A 19,060-nucleotide genomic window follows, 5' to 3' on the forward strand; every position below is an offset into this window, starting at 1 on the left:
TAGTGTTTGTATGTTCTTTGATTTTGTCTCTTTGTTGTTGTTTCCCAAGAGATGAATAACCAGTCAGTCATACTGCAGTGTTTGTCATTTTGTTATACTTTGGTGAGTTTGGGAACGTTGGAGGGTTGGTAGTTGTCAAATCCATCTGACTCACGGTATAGGCAGCGTTCTCCGGTGTATTCTGCCATACAACGGCACACAGGTTGGTTCCCCAGGCTGACGTCACAGGTGCCTCCATTCAGACAGTAATTATCACACACCCGCTTCTCACAGAATGGACCTGTGAACCCTACAGGACAGCGACATGTAGGCTTCCCTTTGGAGGGAGGAAGGGAGGGATAGAGAGAGAGAGAGAGAGAGAGAGAGAGAGAGAGAGAGATGAGACTTAAGTTTCCAACTCTATACTTAGTTATAACATAACCAATGCCATGTTTATTTTAATTGTTGATAATACCCAGAAACCCAAGATAGCAGTTTCTCAATCACAAAAGGTCCCTACGAGTCAGGCAGATGTAATTGAAATATGTCCAGGCCTTAATTGATTACTGTGGGTGCCTCAAGTCCCTCTTCATCACCAAATGGGGTACTTGAGAAAACACATCTGACAGTAAGCCCTCCCAAGCTCAGCCTCCATGGTTCATTTAGAGCAAAACTCTCCTGCCTGGGGATATGTGCTCAATGCAGCAAGACCTCTTACTTTATGAAAAAACAGTCAGTCGCAAAGCATGAATGGACAGACAGTGATTGTATGCCCAGCAGCAGAACAAATATCAAATCATTTTGTTTTACTCCCTTCAACCGTATGGGCTTACATGGTGTACCATTCATCATGTACTACAGAACACTGGCCGTAGGTATTGAGCATAGCAAAAAACCCAACTAACTGACAAACGGTAAAGGCAAAACTGCCTCCACTAATTCTAAATCTTACTTGATGCTGTGTTTTAATCCCTTATTATCTTTTATCTTGCAGACAGAATGTCATTACATATCACTGGAGAGCATCCATTAGGATTAGATAGGCAGCCAGACGCAGCTCTACTCTTAAATACAAAGACTAACTGCGTTACAACATGTCTAAAACAATTATATTATATTGTAAAAATATATACACTGTGGCAAGCCAGTGCAAGGTATATTTTTTCAAATGGGCAAATGACACATTCACTACCGGAAGAGAGAAGAACTTACAGTTAAAGTGGAAAACATTTCCATGTTCTATCACACTATTTATTCATGTGTTAGCAGCTACACTACATTTCTTATATTTATAGTCTTTAAAGTGGATCTTTTATTATCTTCAATGTATTTTCAACCTTCATTTCAATTGCTCATAGAAAAACCACAGTAATCTCAATATGTCTGCCAAAAAATAAAAAACACAAACTGTTCTAAGGGACTTACATTAGAGATGTTGTGGATAATTTACCTCTTCCATACATTATGTAGTCATTTGACTGATTTAAGGGACAAGATGTGAAGAAAAAACTCAACTGATCTAACCACCCAGTCTATTTCAGCGTACTCATAGAAGTCAGAATGAGCTTAACAGAGCAGCAAAAAAAAAATATGAGACGAGTTCCCTGACTGAAATGCATTCCATATCTTATTCTTAAAGCAGATTACCAATGCTGTAACTCGAAAATAAACAAAAGGTTGCACTTTATGTAGATGTCATGGCATATCACAGATTCATGGATAACAGCAGACTCACCAAGAGGCGAGCCCATGCAGGTGCCTCCGTTTAAGCAGTAGTCTGTGCAGTGATTGACTTCACAGCGTTCTCCAGAGAAGTCTGGCCAGCAGTAACACCGCCAGTCACCCTTCTCATTGGCTAGGCAGCGGCCTCCGTTCTCACATGTTGGTCGACAGAGCTCCCCTTCAGAAACAGCAAGGCACAGATCAGTAATTATGCTGCAGCTACACTCTAGCACTATTTTAACTTACATCACCAATGGGAGGGGCTGATATTCATTCAGTACATACAGTAGTAAGCACGGCATCGTATTGTATAATTTCAGCCTTCTTCCAAGAGCTAATTCCCAAAGCTCACATTCCTTGCAACAATCAATGTTAAAAACACATTTCTTTAAGCATAGCCATACTGTAACAAACAACAACAAACGAGAGGTGACATGAAGCAGCAGTCAGTGGGGTTGAGATTAGGGTTGAATATTTTTCCCGGAAATTTACATTTACATTGTACCTTTCCAATTTCCATTCCAAGAATAAATCCCTTTTCTCCAGGGTAACATGATATTCCTGCCAAAACCCGAAAGTGTCATTCTAAAGCATAGAATACAGTATATAGAATTGATTAATTGACCTTAATGCTGTATCGTGGTAGGATACTTATACAAAGTGCAGAGGTTTATCTCTCTGAGAGACATAACACTTTTATCTATATCTTTTTATTCATTGTCTATTATCTTGTTACATGTTTAGCTATTTAATTTTTATTTTCTTACTATCCTCCTCTTACTATCTTTGTTAATGCTGTATTTAAAGCACTTTGAATTGCCCCTGTTTTATGAAATGTGCTATAGAAATAAACTTTGTACCTTGCCTTGCCTATAGAATTGTATAGAAACCACAAAGAGAGAAGAAGAGATAAAGTTCTTAATGTGAACAAAGCATGTTTTCTTGCCAAGATAACACCATGTCACTCATTTTGAAAAGCTTTCTAGGTAGCCGGAGAGCATCCTCCTCTACACAGTCCTATATAGACAGATACAGTATAGAGTCTGAGACTTTGTGTCTAAATAAAAATAACCCATCCAAGACAGTTATATCAAGGTTGAATAAATAAACACACTTTTCAACTATGAAGCGTGCTAAGGGAGTTAGCAAGCTAACTTAATCTCCAACTCTGGATGTGGTCAAAATTAGCTTGCTTACTCTCTTTATTTGCAAGAGAAATAGGCAAAGGAGACAACCGTGGGACGGCTGTGGTGCAGGAGGTAGAGCCACCGTCTAATGATTGCAAGGTTGGCAGATTGGTGGTTCGAGCCCTGGCTGGCCACATGTCGAAGTGTCCTTGGGCAACACACTGAACCCCAAATTGCTCCCAGTGAGCGGGCTGGCGCCTTGCATGGTAGCTTGCCGCCATTGGTGTGTGAATGGGTGAATGAGAGGCCGTTGTAAAGCGCTTTGGATAAAGGCTCTATATAAGTGCACTCCATTTACCATTTAACCGTCCGACGAAGATCAGAGTCAAAACTTCTACAGCTATGATGTTTTCATCGCACATTTTTACTTTTTACTCCCCGTGCCCCCAGAATCTCAATCAAAAGATGAGATTCTGGGATCCGAGATTACATTTCATGACACGCTGTCCAAAGAAATAATAATTTTAATAGTAATTTTTCACAGTTATCGCAATTATTTATCTCAGGGAAACAGTAATGTGTTTCAGTGGGAAATCTCGGGAATCCGGTTCCCGCTATTCAACCCTAGTTGTGAAATGTTCAGAGGCCTACCTGAGATGTTAACATCACTGCAGGTGCCATTGACCAACACCTTCCCCTCTGGGCAAATGCAGGTAGCACCCGCTGGGTTCAGCAGACAGATGAAGTCACAGCTTATTCTTAGGCAAGGATTGGCCACTGGAGAAACAGGAAATAATCAAATGTGACAGAAAAAGAAAGAAAATGGCATTTTGTCAAACAACACATTTGCAGTTTTTTGGGGCTATTCTAGTCATTATTCTTTATCAAAACAAACACGTTTCAAATGTTCTGTATCAGGAAAATATATATTTCTTTCAAAACAGAGGAGAGGATGCTAAAACCTATCATTGACTGAATGCTAGATTAATTTGTAGACACAATCAACAAGAGACATGGTCCACATTTCATTATGGTCCCTTGAGGAACTGTGTGGCTGGCTAGTGAGCAGAATGTGTAAAGTGCACTATATGCTGCCACATTGCTCAGATAAATCAATTGAAGTGTTGCGTTTTCAATCAGACAGAAAAAAAATGTTCTTCGATGACATAGATTTCTGTGTTTGGGGGTGTAGGGATCATTGGGATCAAAGCAGTGAAAGAAATGGGTGTCAGTATTTTGCTGAAGACATCAAACCTCACAGTCATAGCTTTTTGCTAGCTGCGCACATCTGCCCAAAGACTACATCGCTGGACTAATGAGTCTTTGGGGAATGGCTCAGCTGGCCTTTACTGAAAAAACCCAACCAAGACTGATCTGTCTGATGCCTCTCGAGCATTAGCACTACAGAGGTAACAAATAGCAACCACGGTCTGCTGCAAAAGAGAAGTGGGTAGACATAGTAAGCACAACATCGATTGGTCCAATCTGTGAGATGTGATGACTCTTTCATGTCCCACACTTGAAAAAGGGCAAACAATGGATGGAAGAAGGCGCTCTCCTAGCCCGGAGCCGGATCCACATACAGTCCATGTGCTTTTTTTCCTTGTGATACGGACCTCTTGGGTATAACAGGGAACCAGCCAGAAGAGCTGTATGTTGGGGTTTCGTTACTAAAATCTTGTTAGTTGCCCAAGCTTATACCATCTCAAAAGCATAAAGTCTGTTCAACTGGCAGATTAAATATAGAACTTAGATATAATTATTAGCCTGGTAATTTCAATACATTTCCCATGGTGCTCATGCTGCATTCAAAAGAAATTCGGCAGCACATTTTATTTACCATCTTGCTGTTTGTACCGATGGGAGATCATGACATTGGTAGTTTTCTCTAGACCCAACTGGAAAAACTCCACAGGCTGTTTGCCATACTTGTGGACTCTGAAGACCTCATGTTTTAGCCCAGTTCCATAAATGTAGTCTTCAAATATATCAATCCTATATGGCTGGGATATTCCTGAAAACATAATAGTGAAAACAGTCAATACAATATGGGAAAAACAAATCAACAACAATCAACAATGACCAAGTACACATTGTTTTGGTTTTAATGAGCTGCCGAGGGCAGCTAAAATAAATCTGTGCTGTGTGGGCAGAAAGTTGCACCCATTGTTTAGGTTGCTATAGCCACAAATACAATGTTATTGTGAAAATCTGTCGATAAAATGTAGACGAAATTAAACGACCACTTTGATACTGTGTGCTATGTTCTACTGACAGAAAAAACGCTTTGCTCTATGGTTGATGTTACCGTGGCTGTCACTGATTGTCACCAGAGGGTCCGACCCATCCAATCTCACACTCCCTATCTCAGAGAGCTCAGGATCCGCCCAATACAAACGTTGGCTGAAGTAATCGATCGCCAGACCTAGGGGATGATGAAAGGAAGAGATTTATTTGCCTTATGAATTGTGCAAAGATCAATATGGACGCCTTCATTCCAGGAGCCCTCAGGTCTAAACAGTGGTTCTTGAAATATTTGAACACAATTGCATAGATTGCACTGTCAAAGTTACATAGAGGCTCCAGAATAGGAGACAGTGCATTTATTCAACTGGCAGCTTTACAGTCTTTGTCTAAGCAGTCAAATTCTTTATAACAAGTAATTAGTGTTGATGTAGAAACATGCTACCAAATGTGTTTTTCATTTGATGACAGACTTTTGTAGTTAAAGTATGTCCTACATTACCCTTTATAAAAAGTGACTCCTAATTTCACACTCATGTTTCATGAGTTTGACTGGATGAACAACGATGTTGCTAAGGCGATTAAATAGGTTTCCGTTTTTCCACAGATGATGAATTTCCCCTTCCGTGGCCGAGACAGTGCATGGGTCCCTTACATTAAAGGAGGCCAAACCATCTTTTAAAAAGTAGATCAGCACTAAGTGCCTCCCATAGGACGCCACAACAGGTTTGGTGTGTCAGAGCCGTTCGTTTACTTTTTACCATGGCCTTATTTCTAATAGCTCTACCTTCCCAAACACATTTCAGTGAAATTACATGTACTGTATGGTTTTAAAAATACATATTTGTATGCATCAATTTGATAGTTGATGTGTCGGAGTCCACTATGGATCTCTTCAAGCCTTCACACTTTACTTAGCTGAATCATTGTTAAAAATGGAAAGATACCTGTGGGCCTCCTGAGATTTTTCTCCAAGAGGACCCTGCGCATGGACCCATCCATAGCAGACTCCTCAATGTGGGAGTGATCACCAATCACTGTCCAGTATATCATCCTGTACAGGGGCACAAAAAAGCAGTTCCCCATAGCATCTAGCCTTTATGGATAACATGGGATTTCATGCACACATATTGGAATCCCTGTGAACACTTAACAAATCAGTAATGAAAACAATGTTGGATACCGTTGGAAAATATTGCACACTTGTCCTCAGCATAACATTCAGAGCTGTTGTAAAACAAGGCAACAAAGTGACAACATAATGATGGAATTAAGACCATCTAAATGGACAATCTTACCCCCGGGCTGGGTTGACAGCGATGGCATAAGGCTCTCCTGCAATGTCAGTTATCAGACGTGTGCAATTTGGTCCCCTGAGCTGGCCCACATTTATGGAGTATCTCAACTTAGTCCAGTGGGCTGTGTAATAACTGAACCAGTGCATCCGAGAGTGGTCTGTCCAATAGATATTTCCTGTAATCCAGTCAGCTGACACATCTCTGGGTCTACGGAAGTCTGAACACTGCAAGGAACAGTCAAATGTGAGGCATCTTGTTAAACTGCCATAACTTTATTAACATTTACTCACGCGCGCTTATCAACATTTTAATTAAACGTGACACAGTTTGGTGAAAAGGTCCGGATGTCGGGAATTCTCAAATCATGCAAATTACCAAAAAGGTTCTTTAAAAAAAATAATTTAAAATGTTTTCAGTTTTTTGGGCATATATCGCAAGTTTAAGTGTTGAAGAGCCCACTCGATATAACAAACAACAGTTTTAGGATCACTAAATACTTATAATTTGTGAATTGGATTCATTGTATAGTTGTAGGCTACTGGGTAAGTGATACATGGCTTGCAAGGATCATCTAATTATATAATAGTTCATATTAATAGTTTTGTGTGTGTGTTTGTGTGTGTGTGTTTTTAGCATGTTGATGTTCTATCAGCATGTTGTGATGTGCTAAGCATGCAGTTAGAGGTTCATAGCAATGTTTCTTCTTAGCTGATAGCTATCAGCAGCTGTGTGTGTGTGTTTTTATTCAGAGCGAGTTGGTATTTGGTTTGAGGTGTACCAACATTCAAATAAGCATATCTTCTTCAACAATTTCAATGCATGACACATCATTTGAAAGCTTACAATCTGCACTTTCATAAAAACTGAAACATCTTGCCCTACTTTTTCACCAGGCCCCGTCACAAATGTCTATCAACTACCAGATTTGTTTTACAATATGTAGGCTATGGCTACTATGCTATAATTTTGAAATGTAAATAATTTACTTCATAAAATGTTCTTGTTCCAATATAACATTGATGCCATGGGTAAATTGGTAGACTTGGTTCATATGTCAGATCAATTCACATAGTGGTTCTAATATTAAACACACCATCAACTGACATTGAAAGATGTGTGTAATGTATCTTAAAACAATGGGCTGGTTTCACAAACTTTATCAGTTCATAAACTGTGATCATTAAATCCTGGGAATAAGAACTTGTGTGGCACCTTGCTAATGTTATCTGTTAATGTATTTGCCTCACAGGCACAAATGAGAGTTATAGATGAGTAAAGATGTCACTGCTATAACTCAATACTGACAATTCATTGTGTTGAAATGTAATAACCAAGGCAACGATTTAATGGATTTAGAATAGTGAGACAGGTTCATGCATCTCTTGTAATAAAGCTACTAAACAGTAAGTCTGAAAATAGTCTAGGTCCATAAAATAGATATCACCCCCCCCCCCCTCCGAAAAAACAACAACAACAACAACAACAACAACAACAACAACAACAACAACAACAACAACAACCTTCGACCTAAATCTTGGATATACTTACTATGATTCCAACATTAGTTTTAGTTTGACTTCTGTCTAGGATTTCTTTGTAAAAAAGCCCACCAGGGTTAAACTGGGTAGCCCAGATAAACTTTTGCTGGTGAAACAGAGCATCCATCCCAATAATGCGGGCATTGTCCTCAATGCGAGTGAGTAGTTTGTGTCCATGGCTCTGGTTAAATGGATACACAAAACTTCGGATTTCAGTGTCATTAGCTATGTAGAGCACTCGATCTTCTGGTCCTGCCCGTTGAGTTATTAATATGCAAAAAAAATGAAAAGTGGCTAAATTCCATTTGGGGTTTTAGACAACAGATTGACATCATTTCATTCACAAAAACACTAAACACACTGTCTAATATAAGCAATTAGGTCCTAAACATTCATCACATAGTCATAATTGATCAGGATAGTAATCACAAAGCTACTGTACAAGACCAAGCATTTACTGTAACAATGATTATATCATATTCAAAAACATACAACACCATCAGTGCACGGAAATACATATTGTACTAAGCGAGGCTCTTGGTATAATTAGACAATAAGAACATTTATCTATTGATACTAAACAGTAATAGTGGATCTTGTGAAGTAAAATATACTTTTATATACTATAATATATATATATATAGAAAACGTTCAAATCATAGGTCCCATACCTTTTGCTATACAGTTGCCATTGACTTCCTTGAAATTTCTGTCACAAGTACATTTGAACGATCCTTTAGTGTTTGTGCAATAGTGAGCACATGTGTCAAACTGAAGACACTCATTGATTTCTACAAAGAAAAGGAAAAGAAAAACATTCAGTCAGTAAATATACAGTATCTGAAAAATTAGGGTTACGTGACTTTTTGTCAAATCATTATGTTAATATTGCCAAATAAGAGATAGAGTACAGTATGTGTTTCCTAAGATTTATAATAGGATGTGACAAGGATACTTAAGGAGATAACAATAATCATTTCTAAGACTGATTGAACTTGACACATTAAATCCGTACTGGGTGACACTTAATGAGTCACATTCAGATCAAAGGTTAGCTACTGTGATGACACAACAGTACGGTGTCTAAAATAGGATTATATATGCCTTGTTTTCCACTCTGATGAGCAAAGTCATGACCCATTACTAAAGAGGAAATTATTTCCAGGCAGTACCCCAATACTTTATACCCTGCACGGAAGCAATGAGTACAAAGTACAAAAGCAATAAACATGAGACAATTGTCAGGTCTCTGGCTCCATGTATAATTGCAGCTATAATTTTCCAAAAATAAATTATGCAACCAAACTATGCAATCCATAATTGCTTAAGTTAATTGAAAATGAATGGGCTAACATATAATTGAGTGAAAGCTACTGACTAACACATACTGAATGAGCTGAATACAAATAAATCATGGAATGTGGGCTTCTATTTTGGACAGACAACTACCAGGTCATGTTAATAGGGATGTACTGTAAGTAAAGGAAGGTAAATGCTATTCACCCCCTGAAAAGGTAAATAAGAAGCATTTACCTGTGTTTACTCCACTACATCACTGTACATACAGTGTATATATCAACTACAGCTGTGTATATATAAACTGAAGGCACATTGATTGACTAAAACATTTCATGTCAACAATTACATTTGAATGGTATAAGCTATTTGTCATACTGTGCAGTGAAGAACACAAGGCCATACAGTACCTTCACATTGCCCAGTCTTTTGGTTCCTCTTGAAGCCTGGTTTGCATTGGCATAACGCACTTGTGTTTGTTTGATTGCAAATTGCATCCTCCCCACATGGATTTGTTTTCTTTCCACATACATCTCCTTTAGAAACTATTGAGAGATTGGAGACAACACTTAGATTACACATGATAATCCACGTTTGATGTATGACAGCTACACAAACATCTACTGTACTGCATTTATAGCAGAATTACACACAGTAAACATAAGCCCTTTTCACACATAGTTCCCTGTAAATTACATGGAATCCCAACCCGGGTCCGCCAGTGATTTCCGCTGTTCACACAAGCGCTAAATGCCCGACAATTGCCGTGTTGCTCCTTTTCACACAAGTCAATGGAATTCTCGGGTCTGCACGAGCTACTTGAATCACGCATTCAACTACCGGTAGATGCAGAACTGAAACGAGACAGGCGCATGAGCCTGCCATACACCATATCTCTGTTTTATATGTATTTATCATCATATTTTTCACATTCATTTAACAGCGAGTCAACTCATACTTACCATTACCAAGTTCGCTCGCTAAACTAAAGCACTTATATACCGTTGATATAAACATACTATACTAGTCCAAAAGCACAGTACGGGAGAACTTGGTGATGGTAAGCATAATACGGGCTGCGCGATGCAGGACAGCTGGGAGGAGATGGTGTCACAAAATGTACATTCGATAAGTAAGTAAGCTAGCTAAGTAAGTAACCTAGCGAACTATGATTGGAAACAAAGTACTATCCAGTTGTGGAATTATATTGGCTGCCCCGGGTTTACACAAGCTACTTGAATCACGCATTCAACTGGATGCAGAACTGGAACGTGGTAGACATGATTCGAACGAGACAGGCATGTGAGACTGCCATATACCATATACTGTATATGTATCTACCATATATCATACCTCCACTATGATTGGAAATGAAGTAGTGTCCAGTTGTGGAATTATATTTAGTAGTAGCGATATTCAGGGTCTGGGGCAGTTCTTATGCGCTCTGCGCTGTGGGCTCTCTCCCTGCTGACTGCGATGCAGGACAGCTTTGGGAGGAGCTGGTGTGTGTGTGCACTGCTCTGTAATGCGTCTATATCACAAAATGTACATTTGATAAGTAAGTAAGCTAGCTAAGTAAGTAATCTAGCTAACTATGATTGGAAACAAAGTAGTATGCAGTTGTAGAATTATATTTATCTCTACTTTGGCTGATGTGATGTGGGTTAAGTAGCCAACTCCCTAACATCAGCGGAGCAAACCAAAAGTACCAAGTGAGAAACTACTCGCTGTGATTGGTTAACTTGTTCCATGTGAAAACGTCTTACGTCAGACATACGTAACCCTTTGCGTGCCGGACCAGGAAATGTTCGGTCTTCTATTCACACAGAAACCTTCCCTGTAAATTCCATCGAATTATACAAGGTCCCGACCAGGGTAATTGTATCCTGAGAGGATTTCCCTGGTCAGTCGCATTCACACATACACCGTAACAGGGAAATTCCATGGAATCTACTGAGAAGGCTCGTATGTGTAAAAGGGGTTATAGACACGTATTACCAGGGTTCGAGTTATGTGGGAGCCAATGGGAGCTGAGCTCCCATAAGGAAGGTCTGAGCTCCCATGAAAGCAGTAAAATCATACATCTGTGGGGGTCGCTAATAATACATTACCACAACCATTATTTGTTCAAAAATGTCAATGTAATGAGTATTATTTATATTTATTTATATGATAAATATTCTAAAATAAACACGTTTTCCAAAAGAACTACGCGCACCAGCATTCATCTCCTGTGAATGACAGTATGCCTTTGACTGCCTGCACTTTACCACCAAGACACTATGGGGCGCAGTAGAATATTTTGCAACAGCAGAATATGATCGTTGAGAGCTTGCGAACGTGAAAACACGATTATTGAGAAGAAAACATTCAGTAGCTAGCTATCATGCCGACCCAAAAAAGGCCACTGCTGCCGACCGAGTCGACAAGCCTAGAAATCCAAGAAACCAAACTTGAATTCAGCTGCACCTGTTATGACACTTAACGTTGAAACTGTTGAAATAGCAGAGCTCAAACAAAAGCAAGTGCTTCCGAAGAAAGTAGCAGAACTCACCTCCAGTATACAAGGAGACAGCTAGTTCGTTCAGGGCAGCCTATACTGTCGCTAAAGAAAGGATGCCTTATACAAAACTGAATCCAATTATGAAACTTAATGAGATGAATGGCACGACAGTTGGCCCCTGCTCACCGATCCGATCATTCATGTGCCCAGATTGTAGAGCACATTGCACAAGAGATGAAACAAATTCATTTCTAATGTCAAATCACTTGAGTAGTAGCATAACATTAGATGAAAGCACAATTCATGGACGAGCATACATGGTTATTTATGTCAGGTGCGATGTCACTGGAAATGGAGATGTGGACAATGTGTCGTGCTAACAGGAAAACTGAATGGACTGTATAGCAAAAACAACAACATTATTGGCCGAGATACCCGTGACTATCGCTTATAGCTGTTGTTTCATGTGGTGGTGTTGATGTGGTGAAATGAGTAGCCTATGGCTAATTAAAACTCGTAAGTCCCATCGCTGTGTGGGCATGATTCGCGCGCGTGCATGAGAACATTTCGCACTGTTATTTTGCAGACCCCCACAAAGCTCAGCTTATAACTCGAACCCTGCGTATTACCATACATGTTTAGACATCACATCCAACATGTTCATACTCATAGCACACCCCTACAGTTGAGCCGTAGAGTTGATTAAATCACAGCGACAATAATAGTGGATGATGGATAATGGTGGATGATGCAGGACAATGATCTGTGTCATCATGCGGAGAGCCCACATACAGGCCTTGCAGTCCTGCTCGTCCGAATCCCCGTCCCCACAGTCGCTGAAGAGGTCGCATTGTAGCTGGGCAGGGATGCAGTGCTGGTTACTACAGGTGAACTCTGTCTTCCCACAGGGCCTCGGCCTGCCAGTCACCACCTCTGCTATGGGACACAGCGGGACACAAAAGACAAGTCAAAGGACAGCAGAAGCAGCATCACAGAGGCGAGGAGTATGCCAACATAGTCTCCAACGGAATACATTCTGGGTTCTGATCGCTTCCGCAAATACACAGGTTATGTTCTGTGTGCACGTATTATCTAGCTATATTAGCGTTGACCATGTGTGGTGCTGTAAGATACATCAATAACCGAAGATACTGTACATACACACTGTAAATGCGTGAGAATTATATGAATTGCCAGATACTTAACGAAGAGTTAAGTGAGTTATGACTTGCGTGGCGATTCGGCAGTATTAGGCACAGCTTTGAGTGCTTAAGGGTAAGTTTTCAGGGGAAGGTATTAGCACACGCAATAAGAATTAGCACAAAAAAGTGTCCCAAGCACAATAAAAACCTGCAATGTTCGGGTTGCAAGTCGGGCGGTGTTCTGCCTTTCGTATTTACATGCCAGTATAGCTAGACAATACATTCACACAGGACATATCTTTGGTATGCAGAAATGAACCCCCAAAACATAGTATTTTGGAGACTGGGTTGGAATATGCACTGGAAAAACGCTTTGAGTTATCTTTAGAAAGTTGGCTCATGTGAGATTCAAAGACATAATGCTGCTTTGAGTTTCTACGGATGAAACATCAAAGCAATCTTACATTAACACCACTTTTTAGCTGTTCTTACACATAGAAAGTCATGTTTAAATATAATATCTCCCTTAGTTCTGCATTTCTTTTCAAACCTGTCAGATCAGAGCTGGTGTAAGCTCACCACATTCCTCCTCATCAGAGTTATCGCCGCAGTCATCCACTTTGTTACACACTTGGTCAGGACGCAGACACACACGGTCATTTCTGCATCTGTATGGCCGTGTGGGGGGGCAGGGAAGTTTAGCTGGAGAGGAAAGGCACACACACTGGGTTTCAGTCAAATCTAATCTAAAGAGTAGTGTGCAAAATGTAAAAAAAATAAAAAATAATAATAATTCTTTCCTAGCACCAGGGGAGCCACCCCTCCCAAATTTCGTTGTTTGGTACCTGTACTATATCAATGACAATAAAGACCATTCATTCATTCATTCATTCATTCAAAATCTCTATTCAATATACCTTTTTCTTTAAACTCAACCATGAATATACCATAACCTAACCCTTATGTGAAATAAGAAAATAATACCTAATCCATCAAAAACACTTGAGAAAGGTCTTTGAATGAGATTTATTGTTTCAACTCACCACACAGCTCTTTGTCCTCGTCGGAGTTATCTCCACAGTCATCCTTGCCGTCGCAGACCCATGCGTGGAGCTTGCACAAGGTGTTGTTGCAAATGAACTCATCGGCACGACAGAAGAAAGCACCTGCAATTACACAGTGATATTGATATAAAATATGTTTCTCTCCCTTTAAGTACATCAGAATATCAGACCTCAACAGAACATTGTGCCTATGTGAAAGAGTATCTTATTAACAAAGTGACCTTTCTTTGCCAGAATGAGAATGTGAATCATCTTAAATATGAAAATGTGTATAACACACATTTAAGTTGAATTATTTAAACCCTACTATTTCATTGGAAAAGCAATTAATTAATTATTCCATGAGGTAATTAGCAAGTAATAAACATGTACATCACATTGACAGGCATATGTTCCATATAGCTATCACAGTATTGTTATGAGCTTAATCTTCTTCACATGGAGAGTGACCATCTGGGATGTACAGTAGTGGTAGAAAAAAGGCTGGTTAAACCCCGGACACAGGGGGAAAATACTACACCCTGTCATACCTTGGCTGCAGTTCTCCTCATCACTGTGATCCACACAGTCAAACACATCATCACAGCGCCATCGCTGTGGGATACAGTGGGCGTGGTTTAGACACAGGAACTCATCTTCTCGGCACTCCTTCACACAGCCAATCTGTCAACGTGAAAACACAAGGCAATCAGCCTCTCCTAGTGGGGATGTACAACTCATTCAAACCATGCTCAAACTGTACTGCATGTGTTTGGATAAAGTTCTAAGCAGGGCCACACCAACCTCATCGGATCCGTCCCGACAGTTGTCCTGTCCGTCACACCTCAAGCTGGCTGAGACGCACCCTCCACTGGCACACACATACTCATTCAGGGAACAGGAGGGGACCACTGGAAACATCCACACCAGGAGAACACAGCTTTCCAATGACTGTATACTCAGTTCACAAATAATAATGACATCATCCATCCATAGCATCGGAGAGGTTGAAATGTCTCTCTTATTGTCCACGATATTAACCGAAAAATAGAACAACACTGTATTCCTTATTGAAACAGTAGTGCAGGGCAGAGAGCATATACAGTTGAAGTCGGAAGTTTACATACACTTAGGTTGAAGTCCACAGATTTCATGTTAACTAACTATAGTTTTGGCAAGATGGTTAGGGCATCTACTTTGTGCATGACACAAATAATTGTTTCCCCAAAATGTTTACAGACAGATTATTTATATGGTAAATAAATGGTAAATGGACTGACTTATATAGCGCCTTATTCCAAAGCGCTTTACAATGGCCTCTCATTCACCCATTCACACACACATTCACACACCAATGGTAGCAAGCTACCATGCAAGGCGCCGGCCCGCTTATTGGGAGCAATTTGGGTTCAGTGTCTATCCCAAGGACACCTCGACATTTGGCCAGCCAGGGTTCGAACTGCCAATCTGCCGACCTTACAATCATTACCACTACCTCCTGCGCCACAGCCGCCCCTATTTCACTTACAATTTAATATATCACAATTGTGACGGCAGCTGGCGAAACCGAGAACTAGTCGGCAACCAATCAAATTTAACGTATAGTCGTTTGCCGGTTTCATCAGCTGTCGTCACAATTCCAGTGAGTCAGAAGTTTAAAAAAAATAAGCCACAGCTCCAAAACCGCCATAAAAAAAGCCAGACTATGGCTTTGCAACTGCACATGTGTTCAAAGATTATTTTGGGAGGAAAAAGGGGGAGGCTTGCAAGCCGAAGAACACCATCCCAACCGTGCAGCACGGGTGTGATAGGATCATGTCGTGGGGGTGCTTTGCTGCAGGAGGGAGTGGTGCACTTCATAAAGTAGATGGCATCATGAGGAAGGAAAATTATGTGGATATATTGAAGCAACATCTCACAGCATCTGCCAGGAAGTTAAAGCTTGGTCGCAAATTAGTCTTAATGGACAATGACCCCAAGCATACTTCCAAAGTTGTGACAAAATAGCTTAAGGACAACAAAATCAAGGTATTGGAGTTAAAGGCAATGCTACCAAATACTAACTAAGTGTATGTAAACGTCTGACCCACTGTGAATGTGATGAAAGAAATACAAGCTGAAAGAAATCATCCTCTCTACTATTATTCTGACACTTCACATTGTTAAAGTAAATGTCAGGGATAGTGAAAAGCGAGTTTACATTTATTTGGCTAGGGTGTACGTAAACGTCTGACTTAAACTTTGTACTGTCGCTCGATAGATGGTGTTTTGCCTCTGGCTAAAGCATGCTGTGTGCTACCTGCTGCTGAATGAAGTGCCTTAGTGGTCTCACACCCACCCATCAAATCATCACCACTGGGATTCTGGGTGAGGTCACAATGAACTGCTGTAGCTGCTCCTCACAAGAATACAAGGTCTTTTCTTATAGACGATGTAAAGGGATTCAATATCAAGCTAGCTTCTTTACACTGCCTTGCACCTTCTTTGAGGGAAAAGTCACCCGATTCCCTAGAAATTCCCCATCCTTACACACTCCCTATTAAATACAAACTGCAATTTAAAAACTCTAACTTCATCCAGGTTTTAACAAGAGATACTGCAAGGCTACTGTGAGTATGTCTGACAGGCTCTGCAGTGACTGTCAGCTTGTTAACAACCACTTCAATTTCATACTCCAAAAAGTTTTGGGGAAAGGTTTCCTTCAAAGAACAGTATATATACTGCACAGTAATAGTTTCTTTTTTTACAGGATTACATAATGCATGATGCCGTCCATGAACGAGATGAGACATCCGTGTAGTTATAAAGCAAGTGGGCCCTCATGTACCGGTTCCCTGACAGCTTCTCTCGTCCTCCCCCGTCTTGCAGTCCTCTTGACCATCACAGAGCCACTTGAGTGAGATGCAGAGGTTGTTGAGACACTGAAACTGGTCCTCAGCACAACGCGCCTCACAGTCTTTCTGCAGACATACAGCACAGGGGAAGAGGCTGTGAATTACAATGAGCTCATATTCAACATAAACCGTAGATGACTCCGTTGTCTCAGAGTTTCTATGTTATTCCACTAAGGTCAGGGTGGCAGAGTTGGTGGGTGTTTACACACAATTAGACATAATTGCTTTATTAGCCAGATCTACAGTAGAGTAGGTGGAGATGCATCGGGTCCAAGATCACTGTTTACAACAAAGACCATGCTGTGTTAACAACTGTTTACTCAAGAAAATAAATATACACTACTCTTTTCTGTTTTGACCCTGAAAGCCGTCATTCAGACCACACACAATAACGGATTGATGGGGGTTGTATTTCTGCAAATAGAGGAGATTAATTCATGCAATTGCTGTTGCGGTTTGTTAAGAGAGCAATAAATCACAGAGAGGAATAAATGGGCAATTCCAGGCATCTCTCTTTAAATTAGGTACAATAGAGATATGAATATTTTCTACTGATTAGGTAATTTTTCATGAATAGTTCACCCACCCACAAACAACTCTCACGCAAAGCTGGTTAATGCAATACTTGAGTTAGCTTGCAGTATACTACACATTTGAATCATAGTGAAAGCTTAATGTGAATGTCCAGTACAGTCATCCATGCATTAGTTAAGATCCACATTTTAAAATGATAATATGATGATGCATACAGTATTGCAACTGTAATGCAATATAATAATTTAGCAACTTGACATTGGCAACTCACTGAATACATACTTTTATTTTACCTTAAATATGCACATGCAACCATGATTTCCAGAGAAAAATCAGTCAGTTCACACAGTAGACACAAGGTTGCGATAAACACCTTTTTTTATTGTCACTAACCTCATCTGAATTATCAATGCAGTCGTAGTCTCCATCACAGCGGAATCGAGCGGATATGCAGTCCCCGTTCGCGCATGCAAAGTCCTTGTGATTGCAGGTCACTGGTTCTGGGTCAAGGAGAGAACAAAGACACAACTAACTTTTAAATCACCATGAAAAAGCAACTAACCCTGCACGTGGCAAACATACAGCATCAGCCTAACAAGTGGTGTCATAGGAGAGCAGAACCCACCCTCTAGACCCCTTTTAGGGGGCAACCAACTGTCTGTCTAGCATTGCATGATCATTCCCATGGAAATACAAACAATTTGTTGGCTATTCAGAAACATTATGTTTGAGTATGAAACTGGCACGTCTGTTCAAGATGTTAATAAATGCAAAGCTATTCTCACAACTGAGCGGACAGCATACTCCTGAGCCCAAAATCTGGCAACCACCACTCTGCACATTTAGGCCTGTCCTTGTCCCTGAGGACAACATTAGAGGATATTTAAACAGCTGCATCAAACCCAGTACAATAGGTCCTACTCTTGTTATCATGGGCTGTTAACGAACTCTGGGAGTGCATGTGCTGTGCTTCAAAGGAGGCTCCCAGCAGGCACTGCAGGAGAATCTGATTTGCAGCCTCTCCCCTGTCTGCTAGCACACCTGGTTAATTCTTTACCATCCAACACTTGACTGGCCTTTATTTGCATTTTAGGTGACATTAATAGGTATGGGGGAATAAGCACCTAATAAATCAAATAAGTTATGCATACTCAGCACAAACCCATACATACAGTACATACATACATACAGTACTCCACACACACACACACACACACACACACACACACACACACACACACACACACACACACACACACACACACACACCATAGAGCATAGTTGCGGTATGGATTGGCTTAGCTGGCTTAACAATGCCGTTTTATGGGTAAATAAAAGGGTAAATAAAACTTTCTTCCAATAGTGATGAATATCTAAACAAAAATGTGAGTTAAAAAAATTACAGAGGGGAGTTCATCAAAGTTCAGTATTTCTTGGCTCTGGCTTTCCCTAAGATACAAACTGGAGGAGAGAAACATGCTCAGAGGGTACTGTATAGCCTGGTTTGAAACAGGGCTCCGCTGAGCTGCCGTACTTAGATAGTGGGGAACTCTTAGAAAGTTTAGCAGAGGAATGGTATACAAACACAAACAGCAAGGGGGGGGGGGGAGTTAGATCTTCAAACAGATCCAAATACTTACTGTCAAAGTGCATGAAGAACGTCAAGTGCATATACACACACACACACACCCACACATCCACACACACACACACACACACACACACACACACACACACACA

General features: G+C 40.4%; 1 protein-coding gene across 1 annotated transcript in view; it reads right to left on the reverse strand.

Annotated features, from left to right (window-relative positions):
* The window catches only part of LOC308162643 (low-density lipoprotein receptor-related protein 1B-like), a gene marked incomplete at both ends in the record, with an annotated part of 148,352 nt that overhangs the window by 9,631 nt on the left and 119,661 nt on the right, over window positions 1-19,060 (reverse strand). The window contains 17 exons of the mRNA XM_080536787.1: window positions 155-316; window positions 1,715-1,879; window positions 3,480-3,605; window positions 4,669-4,842; window positions 5,137-5,253; window positions 6,020-6,126; window positions 6,371-6,594; window positions 7,919-8,160; window positions 8,580-8,699; window positions 9,615-9,749; window positions 12,500-12,643; window positions 13,429-13,551; window positions 13,893-14,015; window positions 14,444-14,576; window positions 14,697-14,803; window positions 16,720-16,852; window positions 17,714-17,820. Of these exons, the coding sequence (XP_080392913.1) occupies window positions 155-316; window positions 1,715-1,879; window positions 3,480-3,605; window positions 4,669-4,842; window positions 5,137-5,253; window positions 6,020-6,126; window positions 6,371-6,594; window positions 7,919-8,160; window positions 8,580-8,699; window positions 9,615-9,749; window positions 12,500-12,643; window positions 13,429-13,551; window positions 13,893-14,015; window positions 14,444-14,576; window positions 14,697-14,803; window positions 16,720-16,852; window positions 17,714-17,820 (2,442 nt within the window). The remainder of the gene's footprint in view (window positions 1-154; window positions 317-1,714; window positions 1,880-3,479; window positions 3,606-4,668; window positions 4,843-5,136; window positions 5,254-6,019; window positions 6,127-6,370; window positions 6,595-7,918; window positions 8,161-8,579; window positions 8,700-9,614; window positions 9,750-12,499; window positions 12,644-13,428; window positions 13,552-13,892; window positions 14,016-14,443; window positions 14,577-14,696; window positions 14,804-16,719; window positions 16,853-17,713; window positions 17,821-19,060) is intronic.

This window comes from Nansenia antarctica, assembly GCF_963989245.1.
Source record: "Nansenia antarctica genome assembly, chromosome: 7".
NCBI classification, from domain to species: Eukaryota; Metazoa; Chordata; class Actinopteri; order Argentiniformes; family Microstomatidae; genus Nansenia; species Nansenia antarctica.